This window comes from Pseudophryne corroboree, chromosome 6, assembly GCF_028390025.1.
Source record: "Pseudophryne corroboree isolate aPseCor3 chromosome 6, aPseCor3.hap2, whole genome shotgun sequence".
Taxonomy (NCBI): domain Eukaryota; kingdom Metazoa; phylum Chordata; class Amphibia; order Anura; family Myobatrachidae; genus Pseudophryne; species Pseudophryne corroboree.
The window spans coordinates 256,730,268-256,750,673 of NC_086449.1; the positions used below are offsets into that span (position 1 = coordinate 256,730,268).

Consider the following 20,406-nt stretch of genomic DNA (forward strand, 5'->3'; position numbering starts at 1 on the left):
GGCTGGGTTGAACTGAAGTAAGACGGGTCCAAGTTACTAGTTCATTATATAATTAAGCCCAAAAAACATACTTACAATATCTAGCTACTGTATAACTACTCACAAAGCAATAAAACAATGGAAATGTATAATTGTACTATGCGCTGTATGAAAGATGTTGTTTTGTTTTTATTGCGCTATAGTTTTCCAATAGATAAAATAACAAATTACTTTCTCAGAAGTGTGATGAAGCTGTATGCAAAGACTGCCATCCCCACAAGAAAATACGCCAGCGGCAGACGGTACCCAGCTCTTCCTATTTTTCGTTCTCTGCCATAGTAACCATAAAATAACACTGAATATTGGAGGTAACCCTGAAAGAATAAGCAGATTCCTATCAGAAGAGAGAGTTTATAGTTTTCAAACAACTTTAATTACTGTTTCTTTAAGTGACCATACATGTTTACGTCACATTTTCTAAGTATATGCTCAGTGATAATATCCTGTATAGCTGGCATGTAAGGTGCACTCATGCACCTTACATGCCTTTAGACCAATCCACCTGCCCTTTTACTTACCATCTGTTCCACATACTCCACCAGAGCCCCCTAAACACCACCAATTCAGAAAGCATCCAGAATGTGCCATCCGATTTCAAATGAATCACTCAGCCAGGCCCACCAGTACTAGTACAGCCATGCAGAGGTGCAACTTGTCCACAGTTGTCTGGAGACGGGGGAGGGGGAACTTTCAAGCATAAATACCAATGTTTCAAATACAGTAACCCATGTGTTCATACCAAGCATGCAACAACAGCCTCCAAATCACAAACTCAACACCACTACAACTACCACAGCACACATAGTTATACAACAATCCCTTGCCATATCTCACAAAGGGTATAGGAGATGGTCTGCTACCTGCAGTTTGACTCCATTGTCGGTGTTGCAGTTGCATTAATCTGCAACCAGGAATGAGGCACTGACAGTTTTTTGGGCATATTTGGCAGGTGCTGGAGCAATGGAGACAGTGGGGTGGAAGCAGGCTGAGGTGGGACATCAGAGGTTCATGAACTCTGGACACTACCATCTGGAATCAGCCCCTGGACTCCAGAAAATTCTAACAATTTCCAGACTGTCCAGAGGAATTCTGGACAGGTGGTACCTCTACCTCAGAACAATGTGAATTCATTATTATTTATTATTATAATTATAATTATAATGATGACATAATCTCAATAATGTAATAGTAAAGTACAAAAATGCTAGTGTCAATCAAGATCATTTATAAATGTGAAATTGTGGACATGAGGTGCAATTATGTCTGTTAATAAGCCCCACTTTATGGGAAGCACATAGGTCATCAAGATGGTGATATTTTTGGATGTCACTTCTTACTGAACGCAGGTTGGGCTTCATTATGAAAGTGAAAGTTCTCCCACATGAAACTATGAGATTTGATAATTCAGATGTGCTTGAAGATGCTTTGGGTACTGATTATCAGTCCTTTGCACATGTGCAGGACATCAGAAGCAGTATGGCTTCAGACTGTTAGTGATTGGCAGCCTGATGCCCTTTGGGGGCGGGGAGGGGGCAGCAATGGCCTCTGTTTCTCTAAACAGAGGCGTGTCATTGCAATTTAAGGGGCGGGAAGGCCTCGATCTCCGTCAGAGGATGAAGATTTCCTGGCCTCTTGGTAGGTATTGTGGAGGCTGGCTTGCGCAACCCCATGGGTCACACATAGTGGTGACTCCAGAGGTGGGGCTGCAGCGCAGTCCAAATTTCATATAGGGGAGCCACAACAACTGCCAGTGAGCCAGTTTGGGATGGCAGTTGGTGTGGCTCCTCTATTTGAAATTGGGACTGCACTGCAGCCCCACCTCTGGATCAACCACTGGTCACACAGATGGTCAGTGGTGCTAGGAAAGATCGGATACTGCGACCTAGGATGCGGTTCGGATTGGTAATGCAGCAGAAACCATGATGCCTCCTGCTGTATGACCATATTAGAGCTATTTCTGCTGCTTTTATGTTAGCAGCAGCGATAACCAGACCCGGCAACGGGAGGGTACAAAGGGAACAGCAGTCCCGGGCCCTGAGGCTCAGAGGGACCCCAAGGTTCAGAGGGTCAAACGTGCCTCATTTGATTAAGATGCCTACTGTGTTGGCCATATGTCTGGCACCACACAAATAGCCACAAACTAACAAACAATTAAATCTCCCCCGCACTACAGGGACCCCGATACCTTGTGACCCCTCCTACTCTGGCTCCGGTGCATGCTGCCATAGTAATGAATGACAATGCAATGGCGGTGTCAATATGTGCAATACTGCACCTGTGTCGGCTCTTCTGTACTATAGTCCTCCCTGCCACCGTGGCCACTGGCCACCTGTTAGCAGATGAAGGAAAGCTTGCAGTGGAAGGTTGCTGTAAGCCCAAGAAGCATGCTGTAGCAGCAGGCCAGCAGCACCACTGCCTACCCGTTCCACTAACTGCACCCACCGTCCACACCCCTAAAACAGCAGCAGCAGCACTTCAAACTGGACGAGTGTGGTAAGTGTATATATAATAAATGTGTTGGCACTCCCTCAAGTACAACACGGTTTGTCCAGGTGCCCAGTTACTTGCTCTGTTTTTGCTTTATTCCCATCTCAGAATCAGGCCCATTGTGTCCCATGAAAGAACACCCAAAATCATTACACAGACAAAGCTTGCATCATTTACTGTACATCAAGCAGAATTGATCTCCTGCAGGTTTTCACCATACACCAGTCCACCAATATATATGCCATTGCTTTAATGAGCATGTATAAACCCTAGCACTGTTCGTGTTCCTGATGCACTCATGTTGGAATGCCAGGCACCTAGTACAATGCTGTAAACAAGTATTTTAAATAGAATCATCTGCGTATAAAATGCTCAATCATTTATATAGTTTCTGTAACAAACTGCCCATTGAATGTACAGCATACATTATGAGCTACATGTTTGATGCAGTGATAAAGGCTGGAACATATATGTATGATAAGATAAGAGGCTTGCCCCCAGTGACCAGATGGTGTTCAGGTCCTGTGCTGACGGAAATTCTTTATCAGGGATTTTCTTGTTGACAGTGCTTCCAAACGGAGCTCCGGCTAGAATCTGGTGATAAATAAGTACAAGAGAATAGCATTTCAGAGAGGAGGTAACACATCTGAGTGGTTATTGTCACTGACTGTATAACAATGACAATGATTTGCTGGAAACCCTGATTCCAATCTCACTGTCAGATCCTTCTGACCTTGAACAATTCATTTTATCCTCATCTGTCCTAGGCACCAAAACCTCAATTTATCGAGGAAACTATGTCATAAAAGTTATATGTCAAACTATACAGAATACGGGATGTAGTTCCACCAGTCACAATACCTCCCCCTACATCCCGCCCCCTTAGAATCCAGACAGTCGGCATGCCGACTAGCAGGGACTATTCCCACTCATAGAGTGGGAATATGTGACACAAGGGGCTTGTTGCGCTCGCCCCCCTGATGGCCATCTCAATGCGGTCTCCTGACCTCCGGTCACTCATGCCCAAAGACAGAAATACCAATAATAATAGTAATAATAATAGTAATTAGGATGTAATAGTAACACTGTAATAGAAAAGCAACAAACTATAGAAGCTAAAGGTTAAGGTAATACACAGACAGAACGGGATGCAGTTAAAATGCTGGCAGTCGGGATCCCCGGCGTTCAGGATACCGATGCTGGAATCCCAAAAGCCGACATTATACCGGCGCACGGAATCCCGATACCCACCTGGCATTCTCACTTGGTTGGTGGGTCCACACCACTAAACGAGTGGCTTCGGGCCCTGTGGTGAGCTAATTTCGCCACCAGGCCCGAAGCGTGGCAAGCTCAGCGAGCCTGCGAATAGACTTTGTAGGACAGGATGCCGCTGTTGCAATACCGACAGTTGGCATCCCGTCTGCCAGTATATCATACCAAATCCGACAGAAATAGTAGGTATCTATATGGGACTATCTGTGGCATGCATTGCCAATAGTGAGAGTTGTTACTTTGGCATTTATAATTATAATAGAGTTGTGTTACTGAGCTGACAACAAACACTGTTTAATCTCTGCTCTATGACACCATGCGCCTGTCTTACTGCGAAACACTGGCGGTGAGGACCTTTGCATTATCTGTTACACCTTTGTCAAACTGACATAAAACATCTGTGTAATAGCAGGAGAATACTATACCCGCAAATCACAAAGCGTGACAAGAACCATCACTACAAGGACACAATACAGCAAAAATGACCTGACCATGGAATAGCTAAGTACAGTAGAATGGGGCTGCATCTGCCATAGCTCAAAGGGTGTCATGGTTGGTGGTGATGATATACGTCTTATGTCTTTTATGGTGGTTATAAAGCAGTGGTCAAGAAAGCATGTAATAAATCAGTTTGAGGTTTGTATCAGGAACATGGCTGTGTATCATCAGCTACCTCATGTATCTAAGCAGCAGCAAAAAAAAAAAGTGTTTGCATTTCTGTAGAAAGTAATGTACTTGGTCATAGAAATCTATCTGTGTGAACATTACAGATGTAGCCACTCTCATCATTGCGGCAATGTGTACGCAGGACATACGCACTGCAGCAAGCTGTAGTGTACGCCATGCGGCTACTTGTCGCTGCCAGCATTCGCTCCATAGAAGTTTACGGTGTGCCCGTCCATACACATACACGCATCATAGACACGGGCACACTAATCGTGACATCCATTTCGCAATGCGTAAGAGCTGATTGTGAGTTGGGAGCAAAGGGAAAAAAGCAAGTAACTTTGCACCTGTATCAACCATGTTATAATGTAAGGGGTGCAAATACAGATGTAGCTATGCTCATTGTGGCTACATCTACCGTGTATGGGCACTCCCGACTCGCCTAGCCGCACTGACTCACCGAGATGCGTCTTTTGCTGCCCCCATTCATGCGAATGGGGCGCATGCATTTGCGGCAAACCAGGCACGGATGTGCCTAGATGTAGCCACGATGAGTGTGGCTACATCTGTATATTTAGGGTAGAATCCAAATAGCAATGGTAAATTACAGCCGGCTAATTGGTCGTCCAGGGCTATCCAATTAGTCCTGAAGCCAGAAGTTATCAGGGATTTTTTTTCACCTATCCCAGTGGCTTGAAAAAACAATCTGTGAGAACTAGCGGGTTAATTGGTGCTGTGACCCTATTAACACACGATTCCGTGAACTTTTCCCATTACACACGTTAATTTATGGTAATGCAGTTAGCACGCTACTTTAATTGTCATTAATAAGGCTGTCGGGTGAAAAAGAAAGTGCAATTGAATAGCCTTGGTTGTTAAAGCCCGAGTAATATCTTATATTAAAAAAATAATTTTCTAGGTTTTCTTAAGTTGTGCATGAGCAAACTACTGATACAGATTGGGCTGAAAGTTAGACTAATGTTTAATTATGTGTGCAAGCTTTACAGTAACAGCTCTTACCTCTGGTAATACCACGAAGGCTCCTGTCAAAATTGTGAGGACAATATTAATTCCAAATAACCATCGTAAAAAGATAAAGTATGAGGCAACACCAGACCCAAAGTGACCTAACAGAACAAAAGATAAAGCGTTAGAGACCTAGGGTGGGGGATTTTTATTTTAGTATCTTAATTACATACTGTATGATGACCAGGGTGTCCCATTATCATACTGGGCCTTCTGATTTATGTGTGTCTTGGCTAGGAATATATAGGTACTGTATTATGGACTTTCACTGATAGGTTGATTTATGGGAATATAACCTGTACATTTATAAATCAGTTCAGCAAAATCAACTATTGGCTTGAACAGTGCTTCTTGTTGTCTTGAACTGTCTCCTTATACACCCCTACATGTTATGTCTGTGGTCCTAACCTTTCACTGGAAATAATTTTGCTGATACATAAAGTTATGCTTGTGAGGCTGGCAGTGGGGCCCACATACACATTAAACAAGCAATTTACAGTTAATCAATCAAACATCAATAAGTGTTGGCTGTCATCACAATTAGACATACAATACTTACTTTCTATCTTCTTTATTCTCATTTCCCAAGGAATAAAAAGGACAACAAAGTTGTAAGACAGTCGAATAAATTTTCTCCAAAGCTGTAGCAAGAACAACGAGGATTAATTTCAGTGGCTTTAATCAAACAAATATTTTTTATATTCGGTATCCATGTTAAACAAGGGTATTAATATGCCAATATATATTTAGATTGAGAGCATTCTTATGTATTGTATGTACTGTATGAGACATTTTCCGAGAAAGCATCTCAAACGCAGGACCTGTCACTATGTATAGAATAGCCATTACACATTAATGTAGGCAGTAGGCACATACAGGAAGAGTATTTAGAAAATAATAAATAGACGTATTTTGTCAGATTCGTTGCAGCTGATTGTGGTATCCCCATCCTACCACTTCTAAGACACCCAGTGGTGATACCATAACGCGGAAAGAAAAGATTAGCATTAAGAGAAATATTGCAGTGTAGCAGACATTATAAGCGACAGTGTGAGGGGAAAATTACTAAAATAAAAACAGAAACACAGAAACGTATACATGACTCTGCTAACTCTGCTGGGTAATTACAATTGACTACAACTACCAACATATTCTGCTGCACTATATCTATATATGCAAAGCCAACTCTGCTGGGTAATTACAATTGACTACAACTACCAACATATTCTGCTGCACTATATCTATATATGCAAAGCTAACTCTGCTGGGTAATTACAATTGACTACAACTACCAACATATTCTGCTGCACTATATCTATATATGCAAAGCTAACTCTGCTGGGTAATGCAAATTGAAACATTATTGCATAGTATGTGATATTGAAGTATTTTTTTAAGTTTTGAATGATATAGACCCAGTTTAATCTTTGTGGAATGCCTGGTTGTTGTTTTTAAGGTAATTTATTGCCTGGCATTTGAGGGGGTGGGGTGTGGTTACAGATTTCAATTATTGGTTTCACTTGTAATAGTCTTCTACTTAAGTCCTATGGTGTAGGCTGTGCATTTACTGATCTAAGCGTGCATTTTTATCAAAGCGTGATAAAATTGACACATAACAGCAGCGTTCAATCAGCGTTCAATCGAAGTGAAAAAGAAGGAAAACAGAAGCACACCAATCAAACAAAACAAAAAAAACTGAAGAACTAATAACAAATGTGAGTCACTTACTCCTCAGATCACTCACCTCCTGATTGTTGCATCTGATTAAATAGCACGGAACAACCTTACTTGGACATTTCAAAAACCGTCCATTTCACCTACAAATGCTTGTATCTGTATTATTGTAATTTTGTTTTTTAAGCACAGCTGCACCAATGCAATTTTACCTGCAAATACTTAAAAAATCTAACATAATTACCATTGCTTCTTAAACCTCTCACAATCCTTTCATTTCTTACACTCCATATACATTTCTGCACCAACTTTATCTACGCTTTTGACTCATTTCATACTAAATCTACACCCCTTGAGCCTACACTGCTTTTCTCACCTGCATTTCTGCAATTCTTCTGCTCGGATTCCCTTACAGTCTCCTCTCCTACTTCCACTTTCCCTCAACCTATTTACCTACTTAATATGTCAAGGCTTTCTTATACTCCCCACATCACTCAGTGTCTACCTAATAATGGGGGTAATTCCAAGTTGATCGCAGCAGGAAATTTTTTAGCAATTGGGCAAAACCATGTGCACTGCAGGGGAGGCAGATATAACATGTGCAGAGAGAATTAGATTTGGGTGTGGTGTGTTCAATCTGCAATCTAATTTGCAGTGTAAAAATAAAGTAGCCAGTATTTACCCTGCACAGAAACAATATAACCCACCCAAATCTAACTCTCTCTGCATATGTTATATCTGCCACACCTGTAGTGCACATGGTTTTGCCCAATTGCTAACTTTCTTGCTGCTGCGATCAACTCAGAATTACCCCCAATGTATCTTTATCCTTCCCCCCTAGTCTGCTACACCTCCTCCTCTCTCCCCTCCTCTGTCTCCCCTCCATCCCTCTGTTTCCTTCCCCCACCTTTCCTGTTACCCCACTTTCATTCACCTCTGCCCCATGATCCTGCTACCCCACAACTCAGCCCTGCTCCCTCTCTCCCTTCCCTGTCACCTCCCCGCACCTCCATCCACATCACACTGACCTCCCTCCCTGCCCACCTCCTGCAGTTTCCCCTCCTAGCTCAGGCACCCGTACCATCACTACTCTCTCATCATCCCTGCCCTCAAAGTTAATCCCACCTCATCGCTACAGCAACCCTGAAAATCTCATTCACATCTCTCCCACAAACTCATACCCCTATCCTGTGCCCTCTGGAATGCCAGATCTGTTTGTAACAAACTGGTCCCCACTCATGACCTTTTCATTTCCAACTCCCTACACCTACTAGCCATTACTGAAACTTGGATTACGCCCTCTGACACTACTTCTGCTGCTGCTCTCTCTGCTGGGGGCCTCACATTCACACACACCCCCCGACCTGGGGGTCGCCATGGGGGTGGTGTTGGGGTCCTTTTACCTTCTAGTTACTCCTACCAACTCATACCACCAGAACCATCCCTTATATTCTCTACATTTGAGGTCCACGCCATACGCCTCTTCCAACCAGTCCATCTTAGAGTAGCTGTCATTTACCGCCCCCCTGGCACTGCTTCCAAATTCATCGACAACTTTGCTTCCTGGCTTCCTCACTTCCTCACTTCTGACATTCCCACCATTATCCTAGGCGATTTCAACATCCCTATTGACATCCCCACACAATCCCCTGCCTCTAAACTCCTTAACCTCACCTCTTCACTTGGTCTCTCCCAGTGGACCTCCTCACCCTCCCATGTGAATGGGAGCTCACTGGATCTGGTCTTCACTCACCGCTGTGATATTTCTGATTTTTCCAACTCCCCATTTCCCCTCTCTGACCACCACCTGCTCTCCTTTAACCTATCTCTCTCGACTTCCCCATCTCTACCTCCTAAGGCTACCATCACTAAGCGTAACATTGAAGCTATTGACACCACATTCCTTTCCTCCCTGTTTGACTCACTTCTCTCTCCTATTCTCTCTCTCTCATGCCCTGAACAAGCCACTTCCACATACAATGCTTCCCTTACTTCTGCTCTTGACTCTGTTGCTCCACCAACCACTATTCACCCTCGCAAATTAACACCTCAACCCTGGCACACCAAATGCACCAGATATCTGCAAAAATGCTCACGTACTGCTGAGCGACACTGGAGGAAATCACGCTCTAAGGTAGACTTCCTCCATTTCAAACTTATGCTCTCATCCTTCAGTGCTGCCCTTTCTCTTGCTAAACAGTCATACTTCAAGAACCTCATCTCCTCCCAGTCTTCCACCCCCCGGCGCCTCTTTGCCACTCTCAACTCACTCCTCTGCCCACCTCCACCTCGTCTCCCTTCCTCACTCTCTGCTCTTGACTTTGCCACTTACTTCACATCCAAAATTGACTCCATATGTCAGGACATCACATCACACCAGACCATCAGTGACTAGCCTTCTCCCATCCCTTACCAACCCTCCCCATCCCTCGCACCAACTCTGTCATCTTTCTCCCATGCATCTGAAGAGGAAGTCATGGCCCTCATTCGTTCCTGTCCCCTCACCACCTCCCCACTTGACCCTATCCCCTCCCGCCTCCTCCACTACCTCTCTTCTTCTGCTTGTTCCCATCTTTCCCACCTTCTCAATCTCTCCCTCTCATCAGGCACTGTCCCCTCTGCCTTCAAGCACGCACTCATCTCTCCTATTCTTAAAAAACCTACCCTTGATCCAAACACTCTCTCCAACTACCGACCCATCTCTCTCCTCCCTTTTGCCTCCAAACTCCTTGAGCGTATTGTCTACAACCGCCTTACTTCCTTTCTTTCCTCACACTCACTGCTTTACTCATTCCAATCTGGCTTCCGTCCTCTCCACTCCACTGAAACTGCCCTTACAAAAGTATGCAATGACCTCCATGCTGCTAAATCTGAGGGACACTACTCTCTACTTATTCTACTTGATCTCTCTGCTGCTTTTGACACTGTGAACCATCCTCTCCTACTGCAAATCCTTTACTCCATTGGTCTGCATGACACTGCCCTCTCTTGGTTGTCGTCCTACCTTTCTGACCGTTCATTATCTGTCTCCTCTCATGACTCCACCTCCCCCTCACTTCCACTAACTGTAGGGGTACCCCAAGGTTCTGTCCTTGGTCCTCTTCTCTCTCTATACGTCCTCACTAGGTAAGCTCATTAGTTCTTTTGGTTTCCAATATCATCTCTATGCTGATGACACTCAAATCTATCTTTCCTCTCCAGACCTCTCCCCTACTCTCCTCACTCGTATCTCCAACTGTCTCTCTGCTACCTCTTCCTGGATGTCCCAGCGCTTTCTTAAACTTAACATGTCTAAGACCGAGCTGATCATCTTCCCTCCCTCCCGCATAACCTCACCTCCTACAATCTCATTATCTATTGATGGCACTACTATCTCCTCTACCCCCCAAGTGCGCTGTCTTGGAGTAATCCTTGATTTCTCCCTCTCCTTCAAACCACACATTCAGCACCTCTCACAAACCTGCCGTTTTCATCTAAAAAATATTTCCAGGATCAGACCCTTTCTGACCCAGGATGCTACTAAGACTCTTATCCACTCACTGGTCATCTCCAGACTGGACTACAGTAATCTCCTCCTGACTGGCATTCCTGACAAATACCTCTCTCCACTCCAATCTATCCTCAATGCTGCTGCCCGGCTCATTTTCCTCACCAAACGCACTACGTCCACCTCTCCTCTCTTACTAGACCTTCACTGGCTCCCCTTCCCTTTCAGAATCCATTTCAAGCTTCTCACACTTACTTACAAAGCCCTCACCCACTCCTCTCCCATCTACATCTCTGATCTTATCTCGCTTTACACTCCCACCCGTCCTCTTCGCTCTGCTAATGCTCGCCGACTCTCCTGCCTACGGATTACTTCCTCCCACTCCTACCTCCAAGATTTTTCACGTGCTGCACCACTTCTCTGGAATTCCCTACCTCTCCCCCTCAGACTCTCCACCTCTCTACAAAACTTCAAACGAGCTCTCAAGACCCACTTCTTCACCAAACCCAGCCAAATCTCATCCTAAACCTCTGTTCCACGCTCTCTATGTACCCCATCTGTCTCACTCCTGTCTGTCTACCCCTCCCCTTTAGAATGTAAGCTCTCACGAGCAGGGCCCTCTTCCCTCATGTGCTTACCCTTTTCTTACTTTAATAATCTTCAGCTGCACCACATTCAGCAGTCTTCTGCCACCTGATACTTATTCCAGTGTCATCTGCTGATGTAGCTATGTTTATTTACCCTGTACTTGTCCTATATTGTCGTCAACTGTAAGTTGCTGTTTTCCTGTTTGATTATTTGTTTATGTACTCTGTAATTGGGCGCTGCGGAACCCTTGTGGCGCCATATAAATAAAGGATAATAATAATAAAATAATAATGATGAATGGTTAGTACAGTATGTCTAGTTACACACAACACTGCTTAGAGATACAGAAGTGTACTCTCCCTGTACACCTATCCTTTTTGCGCTATATGATGCTAGACGGTTGACGCACCTTAGACACTCCACTATGGATAGATCTACCCAGACTTTTGTACTTTTTTCCTGAATTTAGGGCCTAATTCAGCATGGATCACTATTGTGAGAGATTACAGTTGTCTGCGAGTAGAAAGGTGCCTCCCCAACAGGAAGAAAAAACGCCACGTGAAAAATTGCGAATGCATAGCTGATGGCTATCCACTCGCAGATGCATACGCAAATCTCGGAACATCGAACAAACTTTGCCATCTGAGCAAATATGAGTAGGTCTGAGGCTGCTACTAATCTACGACTGAGACAGCCTGGAAGTGGTCTGCCTGACGTCAGAGACCCTCTCCAAAAATGCCTGAGTATGCTATAGGCAACTTCTCCACTGGCTCACTTCTCCACTCTTTTTACTGCTTAGTACATCTCCCCCTTGTGTCTTATTCGTAGAGGCTAGTTCAGAATTGTATGCAAAATGGGCATAACAAAATACTGTAGCATATTTCTGCCATATGCAGAAAGGAATGCATCTAGAGAAGTTTCTAGCTTACTGTACTTGGGCTATATTATTTACCATACCCCTTCAACACCCTGTTCTGCTTCTCTGGATATGCATAAGTCTGCATTTGCACATATGTATGCATGCAAACTGCAAAGTGGTAATATGTACAAACTGCTGGGAGTAGCATCACTAAGGAGTGGTTAATCATGGCTACCCATCACTGGCAGCTTTGACCAATAGTTTTAAAACAGTAACAGAATAAATGCTAAATAAACTTAGTTTTTGCAGGTTTAGAATTATCAGTCAAAACTGACAATGATTAACAGCTTTGACAAAACACACTATAATCAGTCTACCCCTAGGGAACCCAGAATGTGATTTAAGGTGACATGATAGTCAGGTATGCAATCAGTTATATTGAGCTCCCAGAATAATGATTCACTCACACAATATGGCTGAGAACCAGTGAATCAAATATTACATATACATGTTCAAATGTTCTAAAAATTTCATTACAAGTAAAATCTTGTTTCCTACAGTTTTTTGGTTGGCGTACATCTCTGATGGTTACTCATCTGATTGTTACTAATCTGATGGTTACTGATCTGATGGTTACTGATCATTACTGATCTGATTTGATGGTTACTGATCTGATTGTCAGTGCAGGATCTGTACTGCGCATGTGCAGATCAGTGGATGCAATGACGGTCTCAGTGACCTACTGTATAAGCCACAACATGATTGATATACATTTGGTGGTGGGCAGGGCCATATTAACCCATGGCCAAACCTAAGCTTTCAGGCATTTCAGTCTCAGGCCCCCTCCGGTACTCCATTCTTCCAACACACTACAGCTGACGTTTTGGAAGCAGAGCTGATGCCATCATTTACAATTTCAGTATTCACATGGACACCAATACCACAGCGCAATCATTCTTCCTTTTCTCTTTTGAAATAGCGATAGTGTGCTATTGGTACGCTGTCTCTCCACCCCCATTGCCTCAAAACAAATATCAGCTGACTACAAGTGCAAAGTACCTTTAACCATTGGAGCACTAGAGCGCAGGTAACAGTACCTTAGCAAAAAAAAAACCCCTGAAGGACCCCTAGTCCGTGCGAGGCCCCTAGCTTTAACCTAGTTATCCTTATGGATAATACAGCCCTGTTGGCAGTAAAGGGGTGGGTATGGGCAGTGTTTTATAAAATGAGGGCATAGTGGCCCAATTTTACATGCGTGCCAAGGAGGGCATTTTTCTATTGATGCAGATTTCCTGACCTCTGTTGTGTGATTACACAGCCATCACGAGTGACCTGAGGGTTACTCAGATGGCTGATGTTGCTTTATCAGAAACAGCAGCAGATCATACTTGCTACTCTCCTAGAATGGCTGGGAAGCTCCTGAAAATCTGGTGGCACTTCCAGCCCCATGGAAATGTGGGCAAGTCTAACGCACCCCCGTCCATCTGCTCGCACTACTGCCAGCCGCTTGCCCCCCCCCCCCGTCCACTTAAAAAAGCACAAGTAGCAGTCTGAGGAGGCCTGATAACGCGATTCATAGTGAATCGCGTCATAGTTGCCCCTCCCCCACTATACAATGCACTGTATAGCGGGGGTTCAGCCATGATGATGCAATCGTTCCACCATACCCCCACCACAGCCCACCTTTGTGGCTGCCTTGCCAACTGGGCTTCACCCTCTCGGAGTAGGGGGCAGCAAAGTTGTCATGTATGCAGCAGATCAGAGAAGCTGTCCGGAGATGACTTTTTACACAAGATGCCTCCTGCAGCATGAGCATATTCACATACTGCAGCTGCATTTAAAGACACAGCTGCTGTATGAAATGCATACAGTGCAATTCTGAATCAGTTCTGTAATTAACTTATTGCAATGCTTAGCCCTTACAAAAGAGCATGGGTGGTGGTTTTGAAATAATTAAATATCTGTGTTAAGATTATTTATGAGTGAACCATTGTACTTGAGGTCCGCAGTTGATAACTTCAAATAGTATATGAATGGTTTCCTGATGATGATTATAATCTCTCACACTTTTAAGAAGCTCTATAGGTATTATTTTTTTCAACATAATAATATTTTACATTTAAATTTGTAATATAAGGATTGCCTTAGACCATTGATGTAGCAACCATCAATGATATAAGGGGGGGGGGGGGGCAGTGGGAAAGAGTATACCTGGTGGACATGCAGCAGAGCAGAGCAGGAACTGCACGCTGTGATCTACAGAAGAGAAGAGGGAAGTGTAGTCCAAGCAAATGAAAGAGCTGCTCAGCATTGTGCTAGCAGCAGCAGCATTGGAGAGAGGAAGCGCAGAGCAGCCTCAGTCCCTGAGTGATTAGGACTATCCAGCTGCCAATTTATAAAGCAAGAGGGACTCAGGGATTGAGCAGCGTCTATATGTATGTGTGATTGTATATATGTATGTATATAGGTGCATGATTGTGCGTATGTGTGCATGTGTGTTACTATGACTATGTACTGTATATGACAGTATGTATTTATGGGTATGTCTATGACTATGTGTGTGCCTGTATGTATTGTATGTATGTATGTATGCATATATGTATTTTGTGAGTCGATCAAGGTAGGGGTACCCGGCACTTCAAAACACACAGCTCACACTGCAGCCAGGAAGCCAGGAAACAAACAATACAACAGTTCAGGAGTTTTTATATAATCTAGCCGTAGCTACTGTAGTTTTATTGTGCAGTACAGAAAACATAAATCATAAAAATAAATCTGGACTCTTACTAAACAAATAGGTTCCCTCTCTTAAAATGGTAGGACCTGATGCCCTTACCACAAACATAAGCATATGCACATTACTCACAGTCATAAAATCACAGTGTCTCTTAAAAGGCCTCCTGTCTGTTTTTCTTTCAGGTAGTGGGGCACTGAGAAAAGTACTGACACATCTTTACTAACCTCTTATAAGTGCAGGTACTAATTAGTCTGTTCCCAGGCTGAAGACCCTAAATGGGCCTAATGAATGGAGCCCTCCCTCTCACTCCACCCATAACCTCAGGAACCCTTAACCAGCTTTTATTAAAGCCCAAAACACTATCCAGTCTATTTTGGAACCATAGATATTTCCTGGGGTTTTAAATCATATAGGTCAAAAACCTGGGACAAATAGATCTCCCTGTGTACTTACCAGTGCTTTCATCACAATGTGTATTGGTATATGACAGTATGTATGAATGTGTGTGATTTATGTATGTGGATTGCAGTGTCCTGCAGGGAGGAAAGGAAAGGAGGGAACACTGTCCCCTGCTATGTGCGTGAGGCTGAGGGCAGCCCAGCAGCTGTAGAACGAATTTACATGTACCCTGCATGACATTAAATGGGGGCATGCCGCATGATGTATGACCACATCCCCTTTCATGTACGCGGTGAACGATTGTGTCCAAGAACCTGATACCTGCTTCCCAAATGTTGCTCTTTAGGACCCCCCAGTCTTAAGTGCCTAAGCCCCCCAGTCCTGCTCTGCCGATGGTTGATGGTTTTGCCACAGATGGTGAAAGTTTGATTTTTGACACTACTGGAGTCTGGATTAATGTGCACAGCTCTTCCCAGCATAAAGGCAGGACACCTTTAAGGCATGGCAGTTTCTACATCATTTTATTCCCTAGTGAGTACAATGACTCCTACAGAACCTAGGGTGTAATTCTGAGTTGATCGCAGCAGCAAGTTTGTTAGCAATTGGGCAAAACTGCAGGGGGGCAGATATAACATTTGCAGAGAGAGTTAGATTTGGGTGGGTTATTTTGTTTCTGTGCAGGGTAAATACAAGAAATGAGCGGGTTCGGTTCCTTGGGATCCGAACCCCCCCGACCTTCACCTATTTTAAATGGTTCCGAGGCAGCCTCGGATCTTCCCGCCTTTCTCGGTTAACCCGAGCGCGCCCGAACGTCATCATCCCGCTGTCGTATTCTCGCGAGATTCGTATTGCATATAAAGAGCCGCGCCTCGCCGCCATTTTCACTCGTGCATTGGAGATGATAGCGAGAGGACGTGGCTGCATTCTCTCAGTTTCTGTGTTCAGTGTGCTGCAAATATCTGTGCTCAGAGTGCTGCAAATATCTGTGCTCAGTGTGCTGCAAATATCTACGTTCTCTGCCTGAAAACGCTCCATATCTGTGCTGCATTGTAGTATATAGTAGGAGGACAGTGCAGAATTTTGCTGACCACCAGTATATATATATATATATATATATATATATATAACGAAGATAACAGGCGGCACTCCAAGGACTTCAAGATACAGAAGACTTATATTAAGTCTTCTGTATCTTGAAGTCCTTGGAGTGCCGCCTGTTATCTTCGTTATATTGTGGTGTGGTCACATCGGGGCGGGCACCTGGGCCTGTTGCATCTTGTACTGTGAGTGCCGGCTAGAATTTCGGTATATATATATATATATATATAGCAGTACGGTACAGTAGTCCATTGCTCTACCTCTGTGTCGTCAAGTATACTATCCATCCATATCTGTGCTGCATTGTAGTTGTGCGCAGTATATAGTAGGAGGACAGTGCAGAATTTTGCTGACCACCAGTATATATATATATTAGTGATGTGCACCTGAAATTTTTCGGGTTTTGTGTTTTGGTTTTGGGTTCGGTTCCGTGGCCGTGTTTTGGGTTCGAACGCGTTTTGGCAAAACCTCACCGAATTTTTTTTGTCGGATTCGGGTGTGTTTTGGATTCGGGTGTTTTTTTCAAAAAACCCTAAAAAACAGCTTAAATCATAGAATTTGGGGGTCATTTTGATCCCATAGTATTATTAACCTCAATAACCATAATTTCCACTCATTTTCAGTCTATTCTGAACACCTCACACCTCACAATATTATTTTTAGTCCTAAAATTTGCACCGAGGTCGCTGGATGGCTAAGCTAAGCGACACAAGTGGCCGACACAAACACCTGGCCCATCTAGGAGTGGCACTGCAGTGTCAGGCAGGATGGCACTTCAAAAAAATAGTCCCCAAACAGCACATGATGCAAAAAAAAAAAAAAAAAAGAGGCGCACCAAGGTCGCTGTGTGACTAAGCTAAGCGACACAAGTGGCCGACACAAACACCTGGCCCATCTAGGAGTGGCACTGCAGTATCAGAAAGGATGGCACTTAAAAAAATAGTCCCCAAACAGCACATGATGCAAAGAAAAAAAGAGCTGCACCAAAGTCGTTGTGTGACTAAGCTAAGCGACCCAAGTGGCCGACACAAACACCTGGCCCATCTAGGAGTGTCACTGCAGTGTCACGCAGGATGGCCCTTCCAAAAAATACTCCCCAAACAGCACATGACGCAAAGAAAAAAACAGGCGCAATGAGGTAGCTGTGTGACGACTAAGCTAAGCGACCCTAGTGGCCGAAACAAACACCTGGCCCATCTAGGAGTGGCACTGCAGTGTCACGCAGGATGGCCCTTCCAAAAAATACTCCCCAAACAGCACATGACGCAAAGAAAAAAAGAGGCGCAATGAGGTAGCTGTGTGAAGACTAAGCTAAGCGACCCTAGTGGCCGACACAAACACCTGGCCCATCTAGGAGTGGCACTGCAGTGTCAGACAGGATGGCACTTAAAAAAATAGTCCCCAAACAGCACATGATGCAAAGAAAAAAAGAGCTGCACCAAAGTCGTTGTGTGACTAAGCTAAGCGACCCAAGTGGCTGACACAAACACCTGGCCCATCTAGGAGTGGCACTGCAGTGTCACGCAGGATGGCCCTTCCAAAAAATAATACCCAAACAGCACATGACGCAAAGAAAAAAAGAGGCGCAATAAGGTAGCTGTGTGACGACTAAGCTAAGCGACCCTAGTGGCCGACACAAACACCTGGCCCATCTAGGAGTGGCACTGCAGTGTCACGCAGGATGGCCCTTCCAAAAAATACTCCCCAAACAGCACATGACGCAAAGAAAAAAAGAGGCGCAATGAGGTAGCTGTGTGACGACTAAGCTAAGCGACCCTAGTGGCCGACACAAACACCTGGCCCATCTAGGAGTGGCACTGCAGTGTCACGCAGGATGGCCCTTCCAAAAAATACTCCCCAAACAGCACATGACGCAAAGAAAAAAAGAGGCGCAATGAGGTAGCTGTGTGACGACTAAGCTAAGCGACCCTAGTGGCCGACACAAACACCTGGCCCATCTAGGAGTGGCACTGCAGTGTCAGACAGGATGGCACTTAAAAAAATAGTCCCCAAACAGCACATGATGCAAAGAAAAAAAGAGCTGCACCAAAGTCGTTGTGTGACTAAGCTAAGCGACCCAAGTGGCCGACACAAACACCTGGCCCATCTAGGAGTGGCACTGCAGTGTCACGCAGGATGGCCCTTCCAAAAATACTCCCCAAACAGCACATGACGCAAAGAAAAAAAGAGGCGCAATGAGGTAGCTGTGTGACGACTAAGCTAAGCGACCCTAGTGGCCAACACAAACACTTGGCCCATCTAGGAGTGGCACTGCAGTGTCACGCAGGATGGCCCTTCCAAAAAATACTCCCCAAACAGCACATGACGCAAAGAAAAAAAGAGGCGCAATGAGGTAGCTGTGTGACGACTAAGCTAAGCGACCCTAGTGGCCGACACAAACACCTGGCCCATCTAGTAGTGGCACTGCAGTGTCAGACAGGATGGCACTTAAAAAAATACTCCCCAAACAGCACATGACGCAAAGAAAAATGAAAGAAAAAAGAGGTGCAAGATGGAATTGTCCTTGGGACCTCCCACCCACCCTTATGTTGTAAAAACAGGACATGCACACTTTAACGAACCCATCATTTCAGCGACAGGGTCTGCCACACGACTGTGACTGAAATGACTGGTTGGTTTGGGCCCCCACCAAAAAAGAAGCAATCAATCTCTCCTTGCACAAACTGGCTCTACAGAGGCAAGATGTCCACCTCATCATCATCGTCCGATTCATCACCCCTTTCACTGTGTACATCCCCCTCCTCACAGATTATTAATTCGTCCCCACTGGAATCCACCATCTCAGGTCCCCGTGTACTTTCTGGAGGCAATTGCTGCTGGTGAATGTCTCCATGGAGGAATTGATTATAATTCATTTTAATGAACATCATCTTCTCCACATTTTCTGGAAGTAACCTCGTACGCCGATTGCTGACAAGGTGAGCGGCGGCACTCAACACTCTTTCGGAGTACACACTGGAGGGAGGGCAACTTAGGTAGAATAAAGCCAGTTTGTGCAAGGGCCTCCAAATTGCCTCTTTTTCCTGCCAGTATACGTACGGACTGTCTGACGTGCCTACTTGGATGCGGTCACTCATATAATCCTCCACCGTTCTTTCAATGGTGAGAGAATCATATGCAGTGACAGTAGACGACATGTCAGTAATCGTTGGCAGGTCCTTCAGTCCGGACCAGATGTCAGCATCAGCAGTCGCTCCAGACTGCCCTGCATCACCGCCAGCTGGTGGGCTCGGAATTCGTAGCCTTTTCCTCGCACCCCCAGTTGCGGGAGAATGTGAAGGAGGAGATGTTGATGGGTCGCGTTCCGCTTGACTTGACAATTTTCTCACCAGCAGTTCTTTGAACCTCTGCAGACTTGTGTCTGCCGGAAAGAGAGATCCAACGTAGGTTTTAAATCTAGGATCGAGCACGGTGGCCAAAATGTAGTGCTCTGATTTCAACAGATTGACCACCCGTGAATCCTGGTTAAGCGAATGAAGGGCTCCATCCACAAGTCCCACATGCCTAGCGGAATCGCTCTGTTTTAGCTCCTCCTTCAATGCCTCCAGCTTCTTCTGCAAAAGCCTGATGAGGGGAATGACCTGACTCAGGCTGGCAGTGTCTGAACTTTGCACAAGGACTATTGGCTTTCCTGGGTAAGGAGGAAATTGACACTGAGGGAGTTGGTGGTGTGGTTTGCGCGAGCTTGGTTACAAGAGGAAGGGATTTACTGGTCAGTGGACTGCTTCCGCTGTCGCCCAAAGTTTTTGAACTTGTCACTGACTTATTATGAATACGCTGCAGGTGACGTATAAGGGAGGATGTTCCGAGATGGTTAACGTCCTTACCCCTACTTACCCCTACTTATTACAGCTTGACAAAGGCAACACACGGCTTGACACCAGTTGTCCGCATTTCTGTTGAAATAATTCCACACTGAAGAGCTGATTTTTTTTGTATTTTGACCAGGCATGTCATTGGCCATATTCCTCCCATGGACAACAGGTGTCTCCCCAGGTGCCTGACTTAAACAAACCACCTCACCATCAGAATCCTCCTTGTCAATTTCCTCCC

The 20,406-nt window shown here is 44.8% G+C and overlaps 1 protein-coding gene across 1 annotated transcript in view; it reads right to left on the bottom strand.

Moving 5' to 3' along the window:
- TMC3 (transmembrane channel like 3) overlaps positions 1 to 20,406 on the bottom strand; it is a 125,235-nt gene that overhangs the window by 81,262 nt on the left and 23,567 nt on the right. Inside the window, exons 4-7 of the mRNA XM_063929962.1 lie at positions 6,050 to 6,131; positions 5,485 to 5,591; positions 3,022 to 3,120; positions 211 to 353 (exon numbers count right to left, since the gene is read on the bottom strand). Coding sequence (XP_063786032.1) covers positions 211 to 353; positions 3,022 to 3,120; positions 5,485 to 5,591; positions 6,050 to 6,131 — 431 coding nt within the window. The remainder of the gene's footprint in view (positions 1 to 210; positions 354 to 3,021; positions 3,121 to 5,484; positions 5,592 to 6,049; positions 6,132 to 20,406) is intronic.